This window comes from Rhinopithecus roxellana, chromosome 3 (assembly GCF_007565055.1).
Source record: "Rhinopithecus roxellana isolate Shanxi Qingling chromosome 3, ASM756505v1, whole genome shotgun sequence".
Lineage (NCBI taxonomy): Eukaryota > Metazoa > Chordata > Mammalia > Primates > Cercopithecidae > Rhinopithecus > Rhinopithecus roxellana.
Window position 1 is genome coordinate 60,165,177 of NC_044551.1, and position 24,857 is coordinate 60,190,033.

Genomic DNA, 24,857 nt, shown 5'->3' on the forward strand with positions numbered 1-24,857 from the left:
TCAGCTAGCCAACATAATAGTACTTGATAATTAAACCTCTTAACACTTTCTTAGTTTATTTACTGCATACATGACTCCTCCATAAATGCTTTGAAATATTTTTATATCTTCTCCCAGAAAGATTGGAGATTTGCTCCTGCTGTTCTTTTCAGTCTCTTCTTTGTTGTTGTTGTTCCATATTAACATAAGCAACTGCATACAGTGTGATGTATTTCTTATTGTCTTTGGTTATATAGCAATGTGAACCAACTTGTTAGAGAGTGTGTACCTTGATAAAGACTGAAAAGGCCTCTTTTGATATATCTGGTGCTTCAAAGCTGTATGTCTTGAAATATAGCAGTTTTAAAATTGCATTTTCAGTATTCTGAAACTTACGGGGTTTTCCACATTTTTTTGAAAAATTTGAATATTGCTTTAAATAAGCTTAAAGATAACTTTTATATCCAGAATCATGGTAAAAACATATATTAAATTGAAAGCTTTCAGAAATGAAAGACCTCAGGGAATTTTTGTTTTTTTGTTATTAATTGAAAGTATAAAAAAGCGAACTATTCTGTCTAGAAAAAGAAATTCAGATCCTCACTAATTTATTATTTATGATCATTTTAATGAGAACTAACTTGAAGACTCTCTTGTTTTATAAACATTTTTAAAAAGTGTAGAAGCAATGATTGTGACTGGGTAATAGACAAGAGAAGTGAGGGAAACAGCTTTCTAGGCAAGATGCTATTATGAGATAATCAAGTAACTCCAGATCACTTTTCCAGAGGCATTACAGCTTCCTAGACAGCTGGATTTTAGCTATTTCTCTTCTTTTTCCATTCAATGAATAGCCATTTGCCAAGGCTGCTTTTGATCCCAGATACTTCCTGTACTTTCCCCCTCATTCTCCTTGGAACTAAAGTTATCACATTGTCTTATCCCCCTCCTTCCAACTACCTAAGTCATAATATAGTCAGATAGTGAAATATTATACAGCAGGTAAAGTAAGCGGACCAGAGTATACGTATCAGCAGGTATAATTATCAAGAATAGAATGATAAGTGCTAAAAGCAAATTCCAGGTACAAGATGGCATTTATATTATAAAACTTAAAAGTATGCAAAACAATATGTTGTGTCTGAATACAGGCATTTACAGTAAAGGTATAAAAGATGCATGGAAAACAAGTTTATGATAAGGGTCACTTACTAGTGGAGAGAATGAAATAAATTGGATTTGAGAGGCCTCTGCAAGGAGTTTCACATATATCATTAATGTGGTAGTGTGTATATGGGTGTTTATATTATACCCTCTGTATTTTTGGTATTCTTGAAATATTTTATGTAAAATACTCAGTGATTGTATGGAAGTAGGATTAAAATTGCTTTAACCAAGTGTTTATGTAGATTTTTAAGTAATTTGAATAACAATTATGTAAACATTCTATTTTGAATAAGAAAATATATCACACCTGTATTTGTGTGTGTGTGTGTGTGTGTGTGTGTGTGTGTGTGTGTGTATTTGGTTAATTTTGTCTCATAATGAAGATTGCTCCAAATAAATATGATTTGACAATAACTAAAATATCTACAGTGGCAGATACCAATTGGTTAATGCCAGAACATCATAGAAAAAATTATGATGATAAATTGTGATAATCTTGAAATGCTTTAGTATATACTACCTGAAGCCAGGGGATGAAGCAAATGAGATAATAGCATTTATGATGGTATATTATTACACTTAGCTTCAGAACTAGATTTGTTGCTTTAGATTTTTATCCCATCCAAGAGATGTGACTCTGAATGCCTGTTCTTTGTGTTCAGCAAGGTGCCCGGTATAATAACTACATAGCACAGACATTTGTGGAATCTGTACAAATCTGTCTCCCCTTCCTAGATTGGGAGCCTCCAAGCAGTAGACCTGCCCTGTTCTCTTAGGTTCTGTCACTGTGCCTGCTCCATGAGGACAAGTGGTGATGCCATGGCTGGATGGCTGATGTCAGATCCTTCATGGTTTCAATTCAGTACGGAACACATCAACCTTCTGCATGTTGTTTGATTTAGATTTTTCTAATAACTAATTTGTACTGTCTGTATTTATGAAAGTGCCATTATTGTTGTGGTACTTTTTTTCTAAAATTCACCCATATTTTGCATGTAAGTCCTGAAATCACATTTCTAAGTGGAAAAATTCATAGGGAAATGTTTGTTTTCAGGCAAGGAAAGTGCAAAAAGTAGAAAAGCCCAAGATGTGAGCCCAAGATGGTTTGGAGCAAAACCAAGGTGTCCTTGGCAGCCATTATTTATTTTTAAAGGACTCCTTTGTGTTTTGTTAATTGCCTAAATAAACAGCTCTCCAGGACGGAGACGCTTCTTTTTCATGGAATTCCCTAGAGTGCCTTGATGGTGTTTATACCCTGGAGAGAGGAGCAGGAAATCTGCTCAGGCCAGCTCCTGTGCCGCCTGCTGCTTTTAAGTGGTCTTGCACATGTCTTCGTACAGAGAAGAAGGAAACTGTATTATCTATTCTTAGCAAATAGGTTCTCCCTGCTACTTAAAATGACCTTTCATCCACCTTGTTTAATTATAAGCCTGGTGCATTGTTTCATGGCTTTGTAGGTCTGGGATCTATAAAATTATCTGCAATTATCACTTTATTTTAGTAGAAGCAGTGACTAACACTTGGCAGTTTCTTAGCTTTAAGTTCTCTGGCCACACATGCTTGCTTGCTTGCTTGATGGATTGGTTTATGATATTTGATTGCAACAGCTGTTTTAAATGTATTTTTATTTATAAAATTTTTCCAACTCTTTCGAAAAATAGTTTAAACTTTTAGGTTCAGGAAGTACATGTGTAGATTTGCTACAGGAGTATATTGCATAACACTAAGGTTTGGGGTAAAAATGATCCTGACACCCAGGTAGTGAGTGAATATAGTACCCAAACTATAGTTTTCCAGCCCTTTCCCCCTTGTCTCCCTGCGCTAGTGGACCTAGTAGACCCCAGTGTCTATTATTCCCATCTTTATGTCCACACACATGCTTTAAGGATGCTTTTAAAGGAATATCCAAGGCCAGGCGCGGTGGCTCACGCCTGTAATCCTAGCACTTTGGGAGGCCGAGGCAGGTGGATCACCTGAGGTCAGGAGTTCAAGACCAGCCTAGCCAACATGGAAAAAAATCCCATGTCTACTGAAAAATACAAAAATTAACCAGGCTTGGAAGTACATGCCTGTAATCCCAGCTACTCCAGAGGCTGAGGCAGGAGAATCATTTGAACCTAGGAGTTGGAGGTTGCAGTGAGCCGAGATCATGCCCATGCCAACCTGGGCAACAGAGTGAGACTCTGTCTTTGAAAAAAAAAAAAAAGGGCTGGGTGCAGTGGCTTACATCTGTAATCCCAGTACGTTGGGAGGCCAAGGCAGGCGGATCACAAGGTCAGGAGATCGAGACCATCCTGGCTAACACAGTGAAACCCCATCTCTACTAAAAAATATAAAAAATTAACTGGGCGTGGTGGAGGGTACCTGTAGTCCCAGCTACTCGGGAGACTGAGGCAGGAGAATGGCGTGAACCTGGGAGGCAGAGCTTGCAGTGAGCTGAGATCGCACCACTGCACCCCAGCCTGAGCGACAGAGCGAGACTTCATCTCCAAAAAAAAAAAAAAAAAGAATATCCAGCAGCAGGAACCCAAAGCAGAAGCAGCTCCTAATATGTGTAATAGTCCCGGAAAAGTACATCTCTGCATGCTGAGGAGTTGCTGACAGTATTCAAATTATCCCAGAGGCAATTTAAAAGGTTTTACTTATTTTAATTAACTGATCTAGCAACAATACTAGCAGCTGGTAATAATTTTCCTTTTTATAGGATTTGTCAATGAAAAATAGTCAAACTGTAAAATATTTGAAGGGATTTATTCTGAGCTCAGTATGAGCGACCAAGGCCTGAGGCATCATCCCAAGAGGTCCTGAGAACATGTGCCCAAGATGGTTGGGTTACACTTGGTATTATACATTTTCAGGAAACATAAGACACCTATCAATACATGTAAATTATGCATTGGTTTGGTGTGGAAAGGTGGGATAGCTGGGTGGGTGGTGCTTACAGATCATAGGTGGATTCAAAGATTTTTTGATATTGGCAGTTGGTTGAAGAGTTATTATCTAAGAACTGGAATCAGTAGAAAGGAGTGTGTCTGGGTTAAGATAAGTGATTGTGGAAACTAGGGTTCTTATTATGTAGAATAGATGGTAAATGTCTCTTGTCAGGCCTTAAAAGGTATCAGACTCTTAATCTCTCCTGGATCAGGAAAAGTTCTGGAAGGGGAAGAGAGTCTCTACAGAGTGTAGATTTTCTCCACAAGAGACAGATTTGCAGAGCCACTTAAAAATCTATCAAAAAATATATTTTGGGGTAAAGTACTTTAATTTCTTTCAGGGCCTGCTATCTGTCATGTGATGCTATACTAGAGTCACATTGGAATTTGGTCTTTTACGCTCCAAAGAGGCTGCTTTGTCAGTCTTAAGATCTCTGTTTTAATGTCAGCTGGTCAGTTGTGCTGAATTCCAGAGGGAAGGAGGATATCATGAGGCATGTCCGACCCTCTCTTCTTATCATGGTCTGAACTAGTTTTTCAGGTTTGCTTTGGAATGCCATTGGCTGGGAGGGGGGATTCATTCAGTCAGATGGGGGACTTAGAATTTTGTGTTTGGTTTATATGTTTTTATGATTTTTCTCCATTCACCCTTTCGTTATTCCTCTGAGAGTGGTTGGAGTCTATTAGGACTGGCCTTGGAATAAGTGGGCTAGGTATCTACTGGCATTTGATAGTTTCAGGTCTGCTAGGAGGTCCACCCGCTCTGACCGCCAAGGGGATTTCCATCTTAAACACATCTGCCACATGTCAAACGTTCCAATACTAGAAATTCATCTGCCAGATCTTGGAGATGTCTTTGGTACCTCACTGAAAAATGTATGTACCTTTGGTCAGGACAGGTTGTCACCCAAACTAAATTTAGCACAGCAGAAGACGATTCATTAATGGGATGCTTCTGGTGAACTGGCAAGAAACAAGGCTAGCAGGAAGTTGAGCAGGTATTCAGAACCATTTTACCGTATGAATGCATTAATAAATGTATGAAAAGAATAATGAACTTATTTTACGGCCTTCTAATTTTGCCTTTCTTGGTTAGGGACAGTAAAGGGCGTCCAGAGATGAGATGGAAGATGAGAGTGACCAACAGAGGGAGAGAATATTGTCAAAAAGTAGTTAGGACTACAAAGCAGGGGAACTTGATGGTAGCTTCTGGGTGGAGCTGGGCCTGCTAGATTTCTGAGATAGTTTGTCTTATAGTAGATATATTTGTTGGAGAACTTTCTCCTTAGTTCAGCTAAAACTGGGCTCTTATCACACGACCAGGAAAGATTAGGCTCGTGGACATACAGAAGGGTGGGGAAAATGGAATTTATGGGGTGAAAAGGAAAAATAACTCTCAGCAAAGTGACAGAGAGAGTCCTGCTAGGAGGTTTCCCACCTCACAGATAGAATCCCAGGTCACCACACAGGAACAGAAGAGGCCAGGCTCCTCCCCTTTGCAAAGGGTGCAAACTTCCCGAGGCTCTACCTCATCCTCCCGGGGTGCAGGTGGGCATTACTCAGAAAGAATCAGCTGAAAAAGGGAGGGCTTCATCCAGGACCTGCAGTCTGGTATTTCAGCCTTCAGGCTGTTTTAGGCTTGAAAGTGGGATTTTGTCAGGGACCCTTGGCTGTCTCCTGTCTCAATCATATTGAATTGTATGTATTGGATTAGGGTATTTCTAAAATTGGAATTCCTAATTTTGACACAAGATAGGAAGTGAGCTTCTGTATAATTGAATGGGCATAGGTCGATATGCTTGTGTGTGTGTGTGTGTGTGTGTGTGTATTTTTTAAAAAGACTTACATTCAGGCCTGTTATATATCAGAAAATACTGCCTTGATTGCCTGTTTAGAAAAGTAGTTTGAGTAAAATGAGATTATTTCTAGAAGGCAAGGAAAGGGAATCACCTTGGTTTTCAACTTACTTGAATTACATTGGTGAGATTTTCAGCAAAGTAAAGGCAATATTTCCTGAAAGAGAGGGAGTTTGATTCAAACAAAATAAAAGACATGTAAACCATATTTGAATAAGTTTTAAAATAAATTTAGGTTTCTTAGCACTTTCTGTCCTCCCATCCCCACAAATATTGAAGCAAGAATTCAAAATATTCATTGTCAAGGCCACATGGAAGTCCAGTGTCATTTTGAATGTTAGAAACCCAAAAACAAAACGAAGAAAAAAATCGAGCATCGCATCTGAATTAGCATTTAAAGTGGCACGTTTATATAAAAAGAAAACAGTGTAATCTATCCTGAGAGTAAAGAGAGGATTTCAGACTGTGGAAGAATGTCAATTGCATTTATATATTCATCGAATAGCCAGTTTGGTATTTGGCGCGTATTTGCAGGTTTCCTTATCACACATGCGTTTGTCTTCTGTGAAGTGGGTAGGGAAGAGATTTGGGAGATAGAAACAATGTAGGATTGATCTTCTTACCTTTGAAAATTATATGAAGACCTTAGTTTTGTACCAGGGGAGAGGGTTAGGTTACCTGTGGGAGGTTTGTCAAAAATCTGTGTGCATTGCCGAACACCCTCGGGAATGCAAATCAGAGTCTAGTGTGTATTGAGGGCAGGGTGAGGTAGAGGCTTGAGTACTTTTAACCAGTTTTCAAGGTAAATCTAAAATGCCACTCCCAGTTGAGAATTAATGTTCTTAGCATTTTGGTGGGTGTGCATAGTGGTGAAGTGTGCTTTTGGATAGCCAGGGGCAGGAGCAGAAGTTCCCTATTTCATATTTACTGGAATAACTTTTTAGCAAATCAGAATCAAGTAGGATTGGGGGCAAGTTTTTTAATGAGCAGTCCTTTTCAGCAACGCTTATTTAGAGGGACCCATTGAGAGAGGTGGATATCTGTGCTGTCTCACTAAAAGCCACCTTCTCACATCTGTTAATCAATAGGTAATCAATCACTGAGTAGCATTTCGGAGCGTGGACTCAGAAGTCACACTGCCTAGGTTTGAATCCTGTCTCTACCATTTAGCCGACTGTGTGACCTTAACCTCTATGTACCTTAGTTTCCTAAAGTAGAATGATAATGTCATTGTGTCCTCAAATTATTTAGAGGATTAAATTAATATTTGTAAAGTGTTTATAGCAGTACCTGGCATACAATAAGTACTGTATGTTTTCTTAAATAAATAAATAAAATACATTGGGAATTATGCCCTTCTTTCTCTCTCCCCAAATCATTTATTTTTGTCCTGTTGAGTTAGGCAAAAGACCACAAAGTAGGCTGGGGAAATCCCCTTAAAGCCAGCTCATTGGAGTAGCATTTTCTTAGGGGCTGTTCTGTTTCCATGAAGAGGTGTGAAAGGGGCAGTTGACCCCATGTCCTTGGATAGCTCTTTCATTTCTACCCAGCGTTGGTCAACCCTAAGGACACGAGCTCTCTGCACTGCTGTGGGGACAGATCCCACAGGTGTTCTGGCTCAGTATCATTAAGCCTTGAGGGAACTCACTTCCTGTCCTCAGTGGCCCCTCTATCAGATTTAAGCCATGTCTTCTCAGCAGGGTAATCAGGGCACTCCTTGAAATTGTGTTTTGGGACTGACAGGTGTTGAGAGAATAATATAGTATATTATAGCAGTCTATATGGAAAATTTTAATCATAGAATTTCAGAGCTGGAAGAAGCCTTAAGAGAAGTCTGACTGAAAATATCTTTATTTAGTAAACAAGGAACTAATGACTCAGAGGATTTGAGGCTTGCTTGTGCTCAGGGAGTATATATGTTGATTGCAAACCATGACCAGAATTTAGGGTTCCTAACTCCCAGGGACTGGCAAGCAGCCTTTCCTTTTTGAGGTCAACATGCTTGGGTTAGAAACACAGATATCAGTAAGGGAGTGGGCACTGATATGGTTTGGCTGTGTCCGCACCCAAATCTCACCTTGAATGGTAAAAATCCCCACGTGTCAAGGGTAGTGCCAGGTGGAGATAATTGAATGATGGAGCTAGCTTCCCCCACACTGTTCTCATGGTGGTGAATAAGTCTCACAAGATCTAATGGTTTTATAATGGGAGTTCCTCTGCACAAACTCTCTTGCCTGCCACCATGTAAGACATGACTTGCTCCTCCTTCACCTTCCACCATGATTGTTGGGACTCTCCAGCCTTGTGGACCTATGAGTCTATTGAACCTCTTTCCTTTATAAATTACTCAGTCTCAGGTGTGTCTTTATTAGCAGCATGAGAACAGACTAAGACAGGTATGTTTTGTTTTATAAAGAAATGCGAGCATCAACACCCACAGTATGGACCCAATAAAGGGTAGACCTCGTAGGAGTTTGCTTGTCACCATGTTTGTCATAGTTTCTTTGAACATTTTGGAAAGTAAAGCCTCAAACTTGCCTTAAGAGCGTCCCCTTAACACTGTAGCTGAAGGGGAAACCTGTAGCCACACACCCGGCACTACCAGGATGCTGAGTTTATCTCAGACTGTAAAGAGAATAGTGACAGCCACACTGGTGTGGTGTAATGGTCCCAGCTGCAGTAACTGGCAGTCCCCAAATATATTCATTATCCAATTAGCCATGTGAGCAGAGCAGCTGAATTCTGTATTGTTCTCTCTTTACCCCTGTTGTGTGGTAGCAAGTTGGGCCCTGGTAGCTCTAACAGGGAACTGTGGAAAGGTAGGACTTCTCTTGTGTCCTGGTGTTTCTTGGAATCTGTGCCATCTCCTTTGCCATTTTGACTCTTAAGATTTAAATTCTTCTTTCACTCCTTGTGGCAGTAGACTGTCAGACCTGAGTAACTAGAGGGAAAAACCACACCAAAAGGTTTTCAGGGTTTCTTTCTCTACTTTTCTGAGTTAGGGACCTCACCCTCTGAGGATTTTGGTGGGCCATTTATTTTCCATCTGAATACACAAGTGTTTTCTTTTCTTTCTTTCTTTCTTTCTTTCTTTCTTTCTTTCTTTCTTTCTTTCTTTCTTTCTTTCTTTCTTTTCTTTTCTTTTCTTTTCTTTTCTTTTCTTTTCTTTCTTTCTTTTCTTTCTTTCTTTCGACAGTCTCACTCTGTCACCAGGCTGGAGTGCAGTGGTGCAATCTTGGCTCACTGCAACCTCTGCCTCCCTTCAGGCGATTCTCCTGCCTCAGCCTCCCAAGTAGCTGGGACTACAGGTGCACGCCACCATGACCGGCTAATTTTTGTATTTTTAGTAGAGACAGGGTTTCACCATGTTGGCCAGGATGGTCTCGATCTCTTGACCTCGTGATCTGCCCACCTCAGCCTCCCAAAGTGTTGGGATTACAGGCGTGAGCCACTGCACCAGGCCCATGTTTTCTTTTAATAGGTTGTTTTATGACATCACCTCTTTTGGGATGATGTTGAGGGCTTTCCCATGCTTAAGTATAGGAACATGAGACAAACCCATGGAAATGCCAGTAACTGCACGCTTCCTCCCAGTGACTGTGTGAGCTCTGCTTCATCCCGCACATCACTCACTTAACTTTTGACCAGCACCATAAGAAAATTCTCTGCAGATAGTTCTGTGAACACATTTGCATGAGAGGAAAAAGTTTTATTGATTACAGTCTATGTGTTTGATTTGCATGTGGAAATGGGTGGCAGGAATCTGACCTAGCATAGACAGACACATTTAAAACTTTTTTTAGACTGCAAATTCTAATAATAAATTCAGGCCGGGTGCAGTGGCTCATTCCTATAATGCCAGCACTTGTAGAGGCCAAGACAGGGGGATTGCTTGAAGTCTGGAGTTGGAAACCAGCCTGGGCAAAATAACGAGACCCTGTCTCTACAAAAAAAGACAAAACAAAACAAAACAAAAAAAAAAAAAACAAAAAAAACAACAACAACAACAACTACAAAAAAAACAGAAAAAGTTAGCTGGGCATGTATCTATAGTCCTAGCTACTAGGGAGGCTGATGCGGGAGGATTGCTTGAACCCAGGAGTTTGAGGTGCTGTGATCATGTGCCTGCACTTTAGCCTAGGTAACAGAGTGGGACCCTGTCTCTAAAAAATAAATAAATGAATGAATTTAAACATGTATATTGTAGAAATATAAAGTAATCTTTCAAGAAATATTTACATATTTTGTAGATGTTTATGTGAAGATGTTCTTTGTCAGAAAATACTAATTTAGCTTATGCTTTGTGCTCTTTATTGTGCAGAAAAAATGATTTTTAACTTTTGGTGTGTCATAGATCAATGGGATTAACCTTTTGGTAACATTAGCATTGAGTGCCTAACTCTTCCTAAACCCTGATTTTCCAGTGCAGTCTTTCATTGTTTTTGGGGGGGGTGGTATGTGCTTTTACTTAGAGGGGTCAGCTTTGAGGCAGAGATTATCTTCTAGATTTATTTTATTTTTAGGAAATTGAGGAGGGCATTTGATTTGAGAAATTGGTACTGTGTGCCTTCCATGTGCGGCTGCTGTGGAACAAGTGGTAATGTTAATTGCAGGGAGAGTAGGACCTTCCCACTGGACTAGCAGCAGGACAAAGTAAGGGAGAGTTCTGCTCCTTTCTCAGCTCCTTTTGACCCCTCTCCCTAGGCAATAGACATTCAAGTTTGCTTTGTGTGGGGCACATGAGTGAGTTTACCAGGGGGTTTGTATGTCAGCACATAAACCATAGTGTTTAGTACCTTAACAAATCAAGAATCAATTATCTGCAAGAATAAGCAGAAGATTTTTTTTTTTTTTTTTTTTTTTTTTTTTGAGGCGGAGTCTCGCTCTGTCGCCCGGACTGGAGTGCAGTGGCCAGATCTCAGCTCACTGCAAGCTCCGCCTCCCGGGTTTACGCCATTCTCCTGCCTCAGCCTCCCGAGTAGCTGGGACTATAGGCGCCTGCCACCTCGCCCAGCTAGTTTTTGTATTTTTAGTAGAGACGGGGTTTCACCGTGTTAGCCAGGATGGTCTCGATCTCCTGACCTTGTGATCCGCCCGTCTCGGCCTCCCAAAGTGCTGGGATTACAGGCTTGAGCCACCGTGCCCAGCCAGCAGAAGGTTCTTTTATGTCTAGAATAAATTAGCTTAAATGCTAAAACCAGTCCTTGTGGATTAAAGAAGCACTTGGAAGCAATGAAGTATATTTTTAAAATGCACTTGACATCATACACTGGAATGAAATTAATAGATCACTACACCGGTTTCATGTCTTAGAGGAATAGTGTTGGCTTTTTAAGGTGGATTTCTAAGGCACTACCATTATGTATGTAGATGTAGTTGAATTTGATAGAATCATGGGGAGAAATGCCATCAAACACCTGGTTAAAAGCATATTATTTGATTATTATCTTTGAGAATTCAGGCCACTTAGCTTTATTCTCTTTTTTCTTTCTTTCTTTTTTCTTTTCTTTCCTTTTTTTTTTTTTTTTTTCTGCTGAAAGATGTTGGTCAGACATACCTTTAAGATGATGGTGGTGATTGTCTTGGGAGGCACTTAAAAGGGGAATTAAAGCAAAGACACTTTAAATTGGTTTTCGTAGGGGTCTAAGTCTTTCCCTCCCGACACACACCACATCTACTATTTAATATCATCTAGGCTGTATTATGTTCATGTACCCAAGAATTGTGACTTCTGTTTGTGTTAACCCACAGAGGAGTTTAAAATCACAAAACAAAACCTCTAAAACTGCTTCCTTTCATGGATTCCCAAGTAGTATGAACCAATTTCATCTGTCTCTACATGGTATGGTAGTGAGGTTTTCCCCAATAGCTAGCATTGCATTTCTCTCTTAAAAAAGCATTATTGAGACATCATTGGCATACAATAAACTGTACATAATTTAAAGTGCACAGTTTCATAAATTGATATGTGTATACACTCGTGAAACCACCAGCACAGTCAAGATAATAAAATACTCATCTCCCCCAGAAGTTTTCTCCTGCCCCTTTGTCATTGCTTCCCCACCCCCACATCCCCAACCAGGCAACTACTAATGCTTTCCATCCCTAAAAACTAGTTTGCATTTTTTTTTTTTATTTTAAATAACTAGAGTGATATTGTATGCACCCTTGTTTCAGGCCTGGCTTCTCACTCAGCGTAATTATTTGAGATTCATCCATGTCATAGCATATGTCGATCATTTATTAGGGTTTTTTGCTAAGTAATATCCTATTGACTGACTGTGTCAGTTTCATTAGTCTCTTGCCACTGGACATTTGGGTTATTTATAGCTTTTGACCATTATAAATAAACCTGATATATGTGATCTTTAAATGTTTTCTCCCAGCCTGTGGCTTGCGTTTTTATTCTCTTTATAGCATCTATTGAAGAACAAAAGCTTTATTCGTTCTTTAAATGCTTTTGGTGTTGGATCTAAGCCATCTTTGCCTAATCCAAGGTCACAGAGGTTTTCTCCTATGTTTTCTTCCAAAAGTTTTATAGTTTTAGATTGTACATTAGGTCTATGATTAATGTGTTGATTTTTATACATGGGGGTGAGATATGGATTGAAGTTGCTTTCTGCATACACGTTTCTAATTGTTCCCGCACCACTTGTTGAACAGGCTGTTTTTTCTCCACTGAAATGCTTTGAACTTTTGTCAAAAATTAGTTGTTTGTGTATTTGTGTTTCCATTTACAGACTTTATATTTCATTGATTTGTCTTCATATCAATCTACCATCTTGATTATTATAGCTTTATAATAAGTCTTGATCTCAGAAGCATTAGTATTCCAACTTTGTTCATCTTTTTGCAAAGTTGTTTTGGCTATTCTAGTTGTTTTAATTGTAGAATCAGTTTGTCAGCTTCTACAAAAAAAAAGCCTGTTGATATTTTTATTGAAATCATATTGAATCCATAGATCAACCTGAGGAGCTTTGAAAAGTTGACCAGTATTTGTACTGAAATTCTAGTCTTAGAGATGGATTAAAGAGGACAGTGTGTAAGCTGATACAGTGTGGAAAGATGGGATGGAATGGCCCCCAGGTGTGTTGATGGAGGCGAAGGACCAGGCTGGGGAGTTTGGGTTGAGGAATGAGTGATCATAAATTAGCAAATACTTTGTCCAAAAAGCCCCTCAGAGAAGTGCAAGGGATGTAGTTGGGTGGGTGGTTCAGGGAGTAGCTCAAGTAATGATTTGAAGCTGAAGTCAGAAGGAACTAGCCACATTTCTTCTAGAAAGAACTATAATGGAGAGCTCACGCTTAGCATAGAGAGGAGGTAGAAGAGGAAGAGTGTGACCAGAGGAGTTTCCGTGGCTGGGGAGAGGACCATGGGTCCAAAATGTTGTGATGCAGGGGACACAGAGGGTGACATCATGCTTTAATGATTGCTACAATGCCTGAGTCTGATACAACAATGAAGGTCGGTTATACTTGAACTGATTGCTTGTCTAGGACAGTGGGTCTCAACTGGGGGTGATTTTACCCCCAAAGATGACATTTGACAATATCTAGAGACCTTTTTGGTTGTCACAACTATTTGGGGACCAGGATTTCTCCCACTATCTTCTTGTGGAGAGAGGTCAGGGATACTTCTAAACACCTACAGTGAACAAGACAACCCCAAAGAATTATCTGCCCAAAATGTCAGTAGTGCCAAGGATGAGAAACTCAGGTCTGGAGAGTGAGAATCAGAAAAGAAGGCAGAGGCCCGGCGAGGTGGCTCACGCCTGTAATCCCAGCACTTTGGGAGGCAGAGGCGGGTGGATTACTTGAGGTCAGGAGTTGGAAACCAGCCTCTCTCACCTAAAAATACAAAAATTAGCCGGGCATGTGGTGGTGCACACTTGTAATCCCAGCGATTCAGGAGGCTGATGCGGGAGAATCACTGGAACCCGGGAGGCGGAGGTAGCAGTGAGCTGAGATCGCACCACTGCATTCCAGCCTGGGCTTCAGAGTGAGACTCCATCTCAAAAAGAAAAAAAAAAAGGAAGGTGGAATGAGAGCTGATTGGTTGCTCTGAGATTTCATGTTTTCTTCTGAGGAGGAATATTTGTTCTCTTGTATAGTGACTGGGATGTTTCCCTGGATTGATAAGAAATTAGTCTGTGGGACTCTTCTTTGGGGATATTTTCAGAAGATTTCTAAAAAAGGTTATCAAATAAAGCTAGTTTAACAAAAGAATAGCTTGACTAAAAGTAATTGGAAGAAAATTTTAGCATTTGAACTAGTGTACTTAAGAAAATCATTATCTTTGGATGTGACACTGTCCATAGATGAGTTTGTCAATGAGTGTACTTTTCGATACAAGTAATAGAAAACCTAACTCAAAGTGATTGGAGGAAAGCATTGTTAGCTGTGTAACTAAACAGTTGAGGCTGCACGCGGACGCTGGTCCCGAGGCTCAGTGCTGTCTCAGGGACACAGGTCCTTCTGCACTGGCTGCAGGCTTCCTTCCTGACTCATCCCTCAGTGTCTGCCCGCAGTTTCCAGAGTTAATGGAAGAAGAAGAAATTTTCGTCTCCTACCATTATGGGTTTCTCTTCAATTGGACCATTTTAAATTATGTGTTTAATCCTGAACGTGGGAGTGTTTCTAGCATTGCCATCTTTAGCTTAGACCTGCGCTGTCCAGTGCAGTAGCCGCTAGCCACATGTGGCTCTCAAGCTCTTGCAATGCGGATAGTCAAAACTGAGATCCAGAAAAAGAATGCGAAATATCTCATTAGTAATTCTTATGTTAATAGCATGCTGAAATGATAGTATTTGTGGATATATTGGGTTAAATGTTATTAAAATTATGTTAACCTGTTAATGTGACTACTAGAAAATTTTAAATTGTATAAGTGGCTCTGAATTGTATTTCTGGTGTAGAGCAGTAGCTTAGCGCGTTCAGGAGTCCTTGGAAATGGAGTGTAGTCAGTTCCACCCAAACTACATGACTGATACACAGAGGGGAGAGAGAGATGGAATGGATATTAAGCAAGTAGCCCCAACTGAACACAATGGTGAGACTGGCATAGGCAAAAAATGTTTGTTCATTTACTACTGTTTTACTAAAGATGAATGTATAGAAATACTACTGTACTACCATTTATAAAAGTTAATAACAGTTTTGAAAATTATGAAATTACTATTGTGATCATAGTAACTAGTGAAACAGCACAAAGATATACAAAGAGGAAGTAAATAATCCCCATCCCTTCCAATCCCTGTCTCTATCCACAACCTTAGGCAGTCATTGTTAGACTGGTGTGTATTCTTCCATTCTTCGCTTCATGTGCATATAGGTGCAGGTACATTTGCGTACCTTGATTCATTGCAGTTGTTGCTACTACCTGTCTTAAACAAGAATGTTAAACACCCACTCTTCGATTTTCTTTTGTCACCTTATCAGTCTGCCAAGTCAGTAGATACAAATTTATCAGATTTATTTTAATAATTATATTATGTTCTACATTATAGATATACCACATTTTATTTAACCATTTTCCTATTAACTGACATTCTTGTTGTTTTCAGTACTCCCTTTCTCCCCTCCCCACAACAAACAATGCTGCAATAAACATTTTTGTACCTATATCCTTACGTACTGGTCCTTTTTTTCCTATAGGATAGATTCCCAGAAGTGGAATTGCTTGGTCAAACGGTAGGTGTATTTCTAATTTTAATAGCTATCACTTTACCCAAAAGAATAGCAAATCACCTTCACACATAAGAATGCCCATTTCCTACATTCTCACCAGCACTGGATGCCACTGCCCTTAATTCTTTCCAACCTTATTATGCATGGTCATTACTTTAAATTGCATTTCCTTCACTATCACTGGTGTTGAGTATATTTTCATATGTTTACTGTTCATTTACATTTCTCTTTTCTTCATTTCATGCTCATTTTCACTGCCCATTTTTCCATTTAGTAGTGTTTTTCAGTTTCTACAAACTCTTACATGAAAGTATTAATCTGTTCTTGTATGCGTGCAACTGTCTTTGCAGTTTTTATCTGTTTATGATGTCTTTTGCCAAATGAAATTGTTAATTATTATGTAATCAAATATGTCTTTTTCTTTATTGCTGCTGAATTATTTGTTTTGCTCAGAGTGGTATTGTCCACCCCCAGGTCATGCAGATATTCTCTTAAATTTTCTCACCATTTTAAAAAAACATTCAATCTTCAACTTAAAATTTTTTACACGAGATGAGGTAGGATTCTCTTTCTTTTTTTTTTCCCTAGATGGATGACCAGTTACTTAAGTCCTAGTTAATACAAGAAACTTTATTTTTCATAGGATTGAATTGTTGTCCTTGTCACATATAAAGATTCCATATATATTTGGAACTATTTCTGGACTGTCTATTCTGCTCCTATCTGTCTGTTTCTGTGCCAACACCATTCTGTTTTGAATACACTGGCTTTTCTAGTGACGTATAATTTCTGGTAAGTTCTCCTTCACTCTCCTTTCATACTTTCATGACTTTTTTTAGTCAGTTATTTTTCCACATTGTTCTGGTTCAACTAAAAATTTTAAATTGAAGGAGTTTTATCCTAAATGTTTTTAAAATGAAAGGTAATACAACACTACTCAATAAATAGAACCAAATATTTAATATTCCTCCATGTGGGGATCTCTTTACCTGATGCCACTAATTGGAAGAATATTTACTGAGAAACTAAAGATTAATTCTGTCAGTTTTAATTATTTAAATGTGATTTACTTTATCTCTGTGATGATTGCACAGTTATGTCAAGATACAAATATTGGGATACAGCCATAACTTTTTAATTATCAATAATTAAATTATTGCATTAAAGCTTAAGGGGTTAAAGTTTTCAACGAATGTAAGTTTCTAGTTTTGTATGTCTGTTTATGTACCAAATTATGAAGTATACCCATATCTGGACTGGTTGAGAGATTTGTAAATATGATGTGAACAAAGAACTATAACTGAAATGTACAATAAACCATGTACTTTGGAATCTTTTATGATTTAATTATTTTTAAGCTTAATGTTGAATATTACATGGACTTCAGAAATTGTCACACTTGAAACTGTGGATAAAGTTTTCTGGTATTTGATAGCTTTTGACCATTCTTTTTAATTTACACTGTATTAATATAATATTAATTGTTTTTACTGACATTCTTAATTTCTTTTTGAAATTCATTAGCTGGTATAATACTAAAGTAATAAATACCTTGTGTTTTTCTAAAGGCATCTGAAATATTGGAGCTAAATACTAAAACTCGGATTAAAAATCATGGTAATTTTAGCTTACAAATGAAGACAAACAAATGTGAGGTCTCTATTTTACTTATGGAAGTAGAAGGACATCCCCATGTAGGTTCTACCTATGTTTACTTGATGAAGTAGAAAAAATTATTAGTTTGTTCTGTAGCCAAAAATAAAATGATGAAATGATTGGTATATATTAATGAATGGTATATATATAATGAATGGTATATATTAATGACATACTTAGATAAAATAAAATTGTTTTAAAAATTGAGATTTTGTTCGTGACCAGCCTGGCCAACATGGTGAAACCCCGTCTCTATTAAAAACACAAAAATTGGCCAGGCATGGTGACACGTGCCTGTAATCCCAGCTACTTGGGAGGCTGAGATGGGAGAGTTGCTTAAATCCGGGAGGTGGAGGTTGCAGTGAGCCGAGATCATGCCACTGCACTCCAGCCTGGGTGACAGAGCAAGACGCTGTCTCAAAAAGAGAAAAAAAATGGAGATTCCTTCTAATTTTAATAGTAGTATAATTCACAGAAATAGATTGATATAGCACTTTCTTGCATGTATATGAATATTAAAGATGATAATTAGAAAAGAAGGGGAAATTATTTGCATTAAGACCAAAAAAGGACAGTCCACATAGAGTTAAAATGAAATCTTCCATATGAACTTATCATCTTTACTAAATCAAAACAATTTTTCCATCTCATTCAAAAGGAGGTAATAAACAGGCTGGGCATGGTGGCTCACACCTGTAATCCCAGAACTTTGGGAGGCCAAGATGAGCAGATCACTTAAGGTCGGGAATTCGTGACCAGCCTGCCCAACATGTTGAACCCTGTCTCTACTAAAAATACAAAAAACTAGCTAGGCGTGGTGGCACGTGCCCATTACGGGCTCAGCTACTTGGGAGGCTGAGGCAGGAGAATTGCTTGAACCCAGGAAGCGGAGGTTGCAGTGCACCGAGATCAAGCCACTGCACTCCAGCCTGGGCAACACAGCAAGACTCCATCACAGAAAAAAAAAAAGTGATAACAGTTACCTTCTCTAGTTATTTACCCTGATTTTGGTCTCTAATATTATTCTCCACTAAAGGTCATCAGGACTGTTTTTGGAACATAACTGGATGTCATGATTGAAATAGGCAGAATTTTGTTGGAACATTTTCTTTTTTCTTGGAATTCTCTCTCTCTCTCTGTTTCTCTCTCTGTCTCTTTGTTTCTCTCTCTCTCTCTCTAACAAGGATGCTTTCAAGGATGTGTGGAGGTTGAGCAGATGAACCAAATTGAGGTAACTTCTGCTGGCCAGTAGTGAAAATTTAAGTAGCAAAGAGGAAATGGTAATTATAAGCCATTTTAACAAGTTAAACCTCTCAAAAAGCCAAGAGTCAATCATGATGTATTCAGAGGTGACAAATGATACAAACTATTGCTAAATAAAAGGCATATTGTGTTTCCAGTATTTTCAAATAAGCTGCATTTTGAGCAACTTAAATTGTGTTTCCCACACTCATTTTAATCATTATCAAAATTGACAGAGTTGATAAATATAAAAAAAAGAGTATATTTTAAATATAACTCTGTGTATCTGTGTAAATTCCACATTGTAATTTTAAGGTAAAATTGTTTTAAAATACAAGTAGAATCAGATTTAAAAACAGTAAAAATCACTATATAACAGGTATTGTAAGATTAACACCTGTTTCTTTTATAATACTTGCATTTAAGTGTTATAAATGTGTTTCTCTTTTAATACCTACATTGAAACATTGAATGTTTCTTTTCTTTTCTTTTTTTTTTTTTGAGATGAAGTTTTGCTCTTGTTGCCCAGGCTGGAGTGCAATGGCATGATCTTGGCTCACCGCAACCTCCGCCTTCCGAGTTCAAGCGATTCTCTTGCCTCAGCCTCCCGAGTAGCTGGGATTACAGGCATGCACCGCCACACCTGGCTAGTTTTTGTGTTTTTAGTAGAGACGGGGTTTCTCCGTATTGGTCAGGCTGGCCTTGAACTCCGTACCTCAGGTGATCCACCCGCCTCAGCCTCCCAAAGTGCTGGGATTACAGGCGTGAAAATCTTTCTTTTGTAATACTTATATTTAACCCTTGAATTTGTTCCAGGGCTGCTTAATTTCTAATGACTCTGGAAGATAGAGTCGTTTACATTAGAATAGAGAACTTTTCTGTTTTTGTGAAACAAGTGAACATAAACAACCAGAAAGCCTGGGGGTTGGAGTGAGGATTGGAGTGCGCAGACAGTGCTGTGACTGTGGAGTTTATTATTCCCAAAGCCAGAAAAATCACAGCAGCTGCAGTGGACTAGGACGCCCAAAAAGCCACTTATGATTAGAGGGTACAAAGTGATAAGTTGGGATGCACTAGAATAATAAAATAATGTTCACATGACTTGAAGAATAAGGTGGGGTGGCAAGGGGGTTGCCCTAATACTGCAGCATTGGGTTAAAAAAAATATCATGTATGTTGATTTAAATGAATCAACTAAGGTTAGGTTAGAGCCCCTAAGTCTGACATAAGGATACTAAGCAAATGAGTATTCTGTGCTGACTAGAAAACAATAATATACCTCCAAAAATTTTCAGGTCTCATGTTCAAAGCAGCACTCCGTAAAGGCCGGGGACATCACTCCTGGACCTAATGAGGTGAGGTAAACTGCAGCCCACCTTCATCAGAGGCATTCTTAATTTGTATCAAACTGAAATAAAACCCTTATGTGACATTATAAAAGATGAAAAAATAGTACAACTAAAAATTAAAAGTGCGGCCAGGCACGGTGGCTCACACCTAAAATCCCAGCACTTTGGAAGGCTGAGTTGGGCAAATCACTTGAGCTCAGGAATTCGAGACGAGCCTGGCCAACATGGTGAAACCTCATCTCTACTAAAAAGTACAAAAAATTAGCTGGTATGGTGGCGCACGCCTGTAATCCCAGCTACTCAGGAGGCTGAGGTGGGAGGATGGCTTGAGTCTGGGAGGCAAAGGTTGCAGTGATCCTAGATCATTCCACTGCACTTCAGCCTGAGTGACAGAGTGAGACCCCATCTCAAAAGAAAACAATGAATCAAGATTAATGTTTTGCATACATCAAGTATCATTTTAAGACTTGTAAAGTTTGTGTACAAATGGCCAAGGTAAAATGTAACTTCATGTAATGTTCTAATTAAATAATAATATCTTCTCGTGAAAATGCTGCCTTTATTCAATAATACCTTCATGTATTTGTATTTGGTACCATCTTAAATTGTCTCAGAATGAAATGCCACCAGTCTTTCATCTTTATTTTGCCTTAGTCCACTGGTAGAGTATGTTAAGCCTCCCACACACAGGAGGTAGCAAATTACTGACACAGCAGATTCAGTGCCTCTGCAGGACTTCCATATTGCTGAAATTTTAAACAGATCTGTCAGTGGGAAAGTGTAGCATCCCAAGAGAGGATGCAGTTCTTTTGGAATACGGACCCACTCTGTTTCTGGGCTCACTGTGGAAATTGTAAATTAGCTGTAATTGTGACCTAAGTGCTCGTCTTCCCTGGTATCATGTCTTCTTGCTATTAAGAGATGAGTTGAGACTGCTCCATTTATTGAGATGAAGCCATTGGGTCAGTAGTCAGTGACCCTTATTCTCTGTGCCTTAAAGAGAAATAGCAGCCTCTTTCCTTTGGGAACCTATTGTGAGCTGGTGACATGTACTGCCAGCTGCATGTAACTTCCAGGTTAAGTCATGTCAAAGGACTATCTTTTAAAGTGACACATTGAATTTGGTCCCTAGTTATGAATCCCCCAATACTTGTATACATCTAAATGTTTAAATGTCATCCTCTTCTCCTCATCCTCATCTCATTTCTGCTAAAAATGACACAAATTCTAATGAATGAAATAACTACTTGCAAAAAATATATACTGTCTCTTCTAGTGTTGCCTTTGTTAAAGACCAGCTTACTATTGCTTAGAAATGGATAGGACTATTGAGATGTATGAATAGAAAACTTCAAAAGTGAAGCCGTCAAAGTAATGGAAAATAAAGATATTTTAAATATAATTGCAGTTGAATTCAGTAGTGAAAAAAAGTCATAGGATTTCTTCTTAATGCCATCCTGAGGTGTGGAACATTTTGTAAGAATGAGTAGGATATTCACAGGAAGGAGAGCACCTCAGCATTCTCCAATTTAGGGCGGCACATGTTCCCCAACCTCCAATTTATCTGACCAGGTCTCCACCGTATCTGTTAAGGCCCCTTCATTTTCATCTTCTCAGACGTCCAGCTGTGGAGCAGAAGATCACATTTGTTGGGGGCACTGCGACTGAACAAATATTTTCTTTTACATGGTGCTTTCAGAAGAATTCTTTTATCTCCTAGATGGCCAGGCTCCTTGGAAGCCTGAACAATGAAAAATCTGAGCGATCTATTTCGGCACCAGAATCCTGTGAGCTCAACAGACTTTGAAGTGGATTGCTCCCCATTGTGGGGCCACAATAAAAAGTGGAGTTTTTCATAGTCCTTGTGTTAATGTCTGCAAAGCCAGCTGGCTTTGTAAAATGAGCGCAAAAGCAGTATAACTGATTAAAAGAAATGCTGGGTAGTGAAAGGCTTTCATACCCAATGTGAGTCTGGCAGAAAGCATTGTCCTCTGGGGATACGTTAATATTGGGGAATCTCACTCTCCCGTCTTCAAGGGTCAGCTGAAGACAATCGAGACAGGTGTTAGTCACAGGAGCCTTCAACATGAGGGCTGAAAAAGTATGTCTAGCTGGCCATTGAGAGAATTGCCACAAAACAAAATAATGCAACTGACTGGTGAGGGAAGTGCTTTCTGTAGGTAGAACTTTCTGAGGTTGTGGCTATCACGTTCTCTTTTTCCTGGCTTATTGTGGTCATAAATCTGCATCCTCCTGTAACACCCCAGATTCCACTGTCTCACACCTAAGGGTAGCCAAACTCATGATTCTTCTCAGTATAGTCTAAATGACTCTTGAGGTTGCAAAGATCTTGCCTGTTGGTTGCTGCTCTAGAAATCATCCTGCCTGTGTTTGTAACCTTGCCTGCTGACCTTAACCTCACAGCACAGTCATATATTTCAAGTTGTTTGGGGAGAAGGGGGTTGATGAAACTTGGCCTTGTACATAAAGGGATTCAGAGATGTGGCAAATTGTTCTCTGGCTTCATAAGCTGTCATTCAATTATTGGGAAATGGCATTCAGGACCGAAGGAGCAAAAAGCTCATCTTAAGATGCATTTTAAAAACCTGTCGTAAAAGAGTTAGGTGGCCCCTGGTTTAGTTGCTTTTCCATCATCAGGAAACCCTTTAATCCTTCAATGAATGACATATGATAGGATTTTAAAAACCAAGCCACCTTGCTGTTTCATTTTCTCCTTGCTGCCATCTCATCTCCCTGACTCATCAGATTTGGTACTGATCTGCTTACAAAGTAGGAAAGGCAGAGGGCCTGGCACCTGTCTATTCAGTTGAAATAGCCAATTTCAGAAGAGTTGGTACATTTTGACCTTTTTGAACTTCTATGGATCCTTTTGAAGAGGGAAGTAATTCTAACCTGGAGGCATGCCCAAGAATTATTTTGGAGAATAAACTTATATGTGTATCCCTATTATTGTGGTCTATCTTTCGAGTAAAAATATAGAATTTATAATATTTTAATAGGACTAGTTGGTCTTTGTAGAAAATAAATATTTCAATTGATCATGTAGATGGCCATTTTAGAAAAACTAGAAAATACAGAGAAGAAAAAATGCATTTAAGATTACCCCATATTTTATCACTTAGGGAAAAGATAGTTTACAAAGCGGAGAACTGAGTTTTACTTCCATCTTTTGATGCACTAAATAATTCTTCCTTTAAGTACTTTCAGTGTTACAGTCTCAGCATTTAAGAAACAGGATAACATTTTATTTTACTGTGAAAATTCTTAGATCATAAAGCATGGATCATTTTTTCTGAGTATTTGTATTGCAGAAAAATACATAAATGTGAAGAATAAGATAGTTTTTACCCATAATCTGACCATGTAGGATAGTCGGCACAAATGTTTTTCTATGTGCTTTTAGACTTCTTTTCTAAATTCTTATTTGATAATTATTGATTCTTGGCATGCGTTTTCTTTCTAGCTGGGAAGTACTTTCTGTAACTGACCGGTTGTGTATTAGTTGAGTGCTCTGCTTGCCCACAACATTTGCTGCATCTTTAAACAGAAACAGCTGGGAGAGCAAAGTGTTAGACAGTTTTTAGTGGTCATGTATAGTTGTTTAGGGTACTGAGACATTTCCTCAGTTTCAATAATTCATTTTATGAAATTCCAAAAGGTAACATTTTTCCTTCAGCTGTTGGTGATATTTGTTTAGGTTCAAGAAAGCTTTTACATTTTATGTGCAGGAAATCACTCTAAGCAACACATTTAATAAGTTCCAGTAGTCAACAGAGATGCTATATTCATTTAGGGAATATAACAGATTTTCTTTGTTTTGCTTTAACACTTGGGGCTTTATAAGATTTCCCCAGAAACCAGCACTGTAGCCATTCTTAGCCAAGTTATGATGTATAGAGTGATTTATTTATCATGGAGGATTTCCCAGAGTTCCTCAGGATATATCATTAATGTAAGTTTGTATATACTGTCCTGCTGGAGGGGAGGCTCCCTAGGGGTAAGGAGTTTTGTTCCCTGCACTGTGCCTAGCATGTAACAGGTGTTCCATAAATATTTATAGAATATTGTTTTGTGTGATTTTTAAATCATGTGTCTCTCTTACTGCCTAGCACTCTCATTGACTAACCCTTTAATTGGTCAAGTAATTATTGAATTCCCACATTAAATTGCTCCAACTTTTAATAAGAACATGCTATGCTCCAAATATAATGGTGAATGTTGAGTCCTCCATTTAATGAGCTTCCAGCCTAGTACATTTTTTTTTCTTTTGCATTTAAGTCCTTTATGAGAACAGATGAGTGATGGATTCACTACTGATTAATGTTTTACCAGTCTTCTATATAAAGGAATACAATTTAATTCTCATCCATTTGGGATTTTTGTCAAGGAGAGATTTTGGCATAGGTGATGTAGGCTCCCATTTACTGGTATGAATTAAGGAGTTCCAGAAATAGATAACTATGCAAATTATTTTCCATTAGTCTAGCTTGAATTCCTTATATCACAGCCTCATTGGTGGTGGTGATGGTGAGATAATACAGGTGAAAAATAGATATCAGCTGATAGGAATAAAATTAAATTATGTTCTGGCTGGGCGCGGTGGCTCATGCCTGTAATCCCAGCACTTTGGGAAGCTGATTTGGGTCGATCACCTGAGGTCAGGAGTTCAAATATGGTGAAACACCATCTCTACTAAAAATACAAAAATTAGCCAGCATGGTGGCGTGCACCTGTAGATAGTCTCAGCGACGCGGGAGCCTGAGCCAGGAGAATTGCTTGAACCTGGGAGGCAGAGGCTGCAGTTAGCTGAGATTGCGCCACTGGACAGAGCAAGACACTCTCTCTCTCTCTCTCTCTCTCTATATATATATATGTGTGTATATATGTGTATATATATATATAGCATTGTTCCTATGGCTTGAATACATTGATAGATTTTTTGTTGTTTTTTATTTTGGGTTTTTTTTT

At 38.7% G+C, this 24,857-nt stretch overlaps 1 protein-coding gene across 8 annotated transcripts in view; it reads left to right on the plus strand.

Annotated features, from left to right (window-relative positions):
- The window catches only part of MAST4 (microtubule associated serine/threonine kinase family member 4), a 587,084-nt gene that overhangs the window by 304,291 nt on the left and 257,936 nt on the right, over nucleotides 1-24,857 (plus strand). For 5 of the 8 annotated variants that reach the window (XM_030927046.1, XM_030927047.1, XM_030927051.1 and 2 more), the window contains one exon: nucleotides 15,589-15,624. The exons of the other annotated variants lie outside the window; for them this stretch is intronic. In XM_030927046.1, the coding sequence (XP_030782906.1) occupies nucleotides 15,589-15,624 (36 nt within the window). The remainder of the gene's footprint in view (nucleotides 1-15,588; nucleotides 15,625-24,857) is intronic. 8 annotated transcript variants of the gene reach the window in all.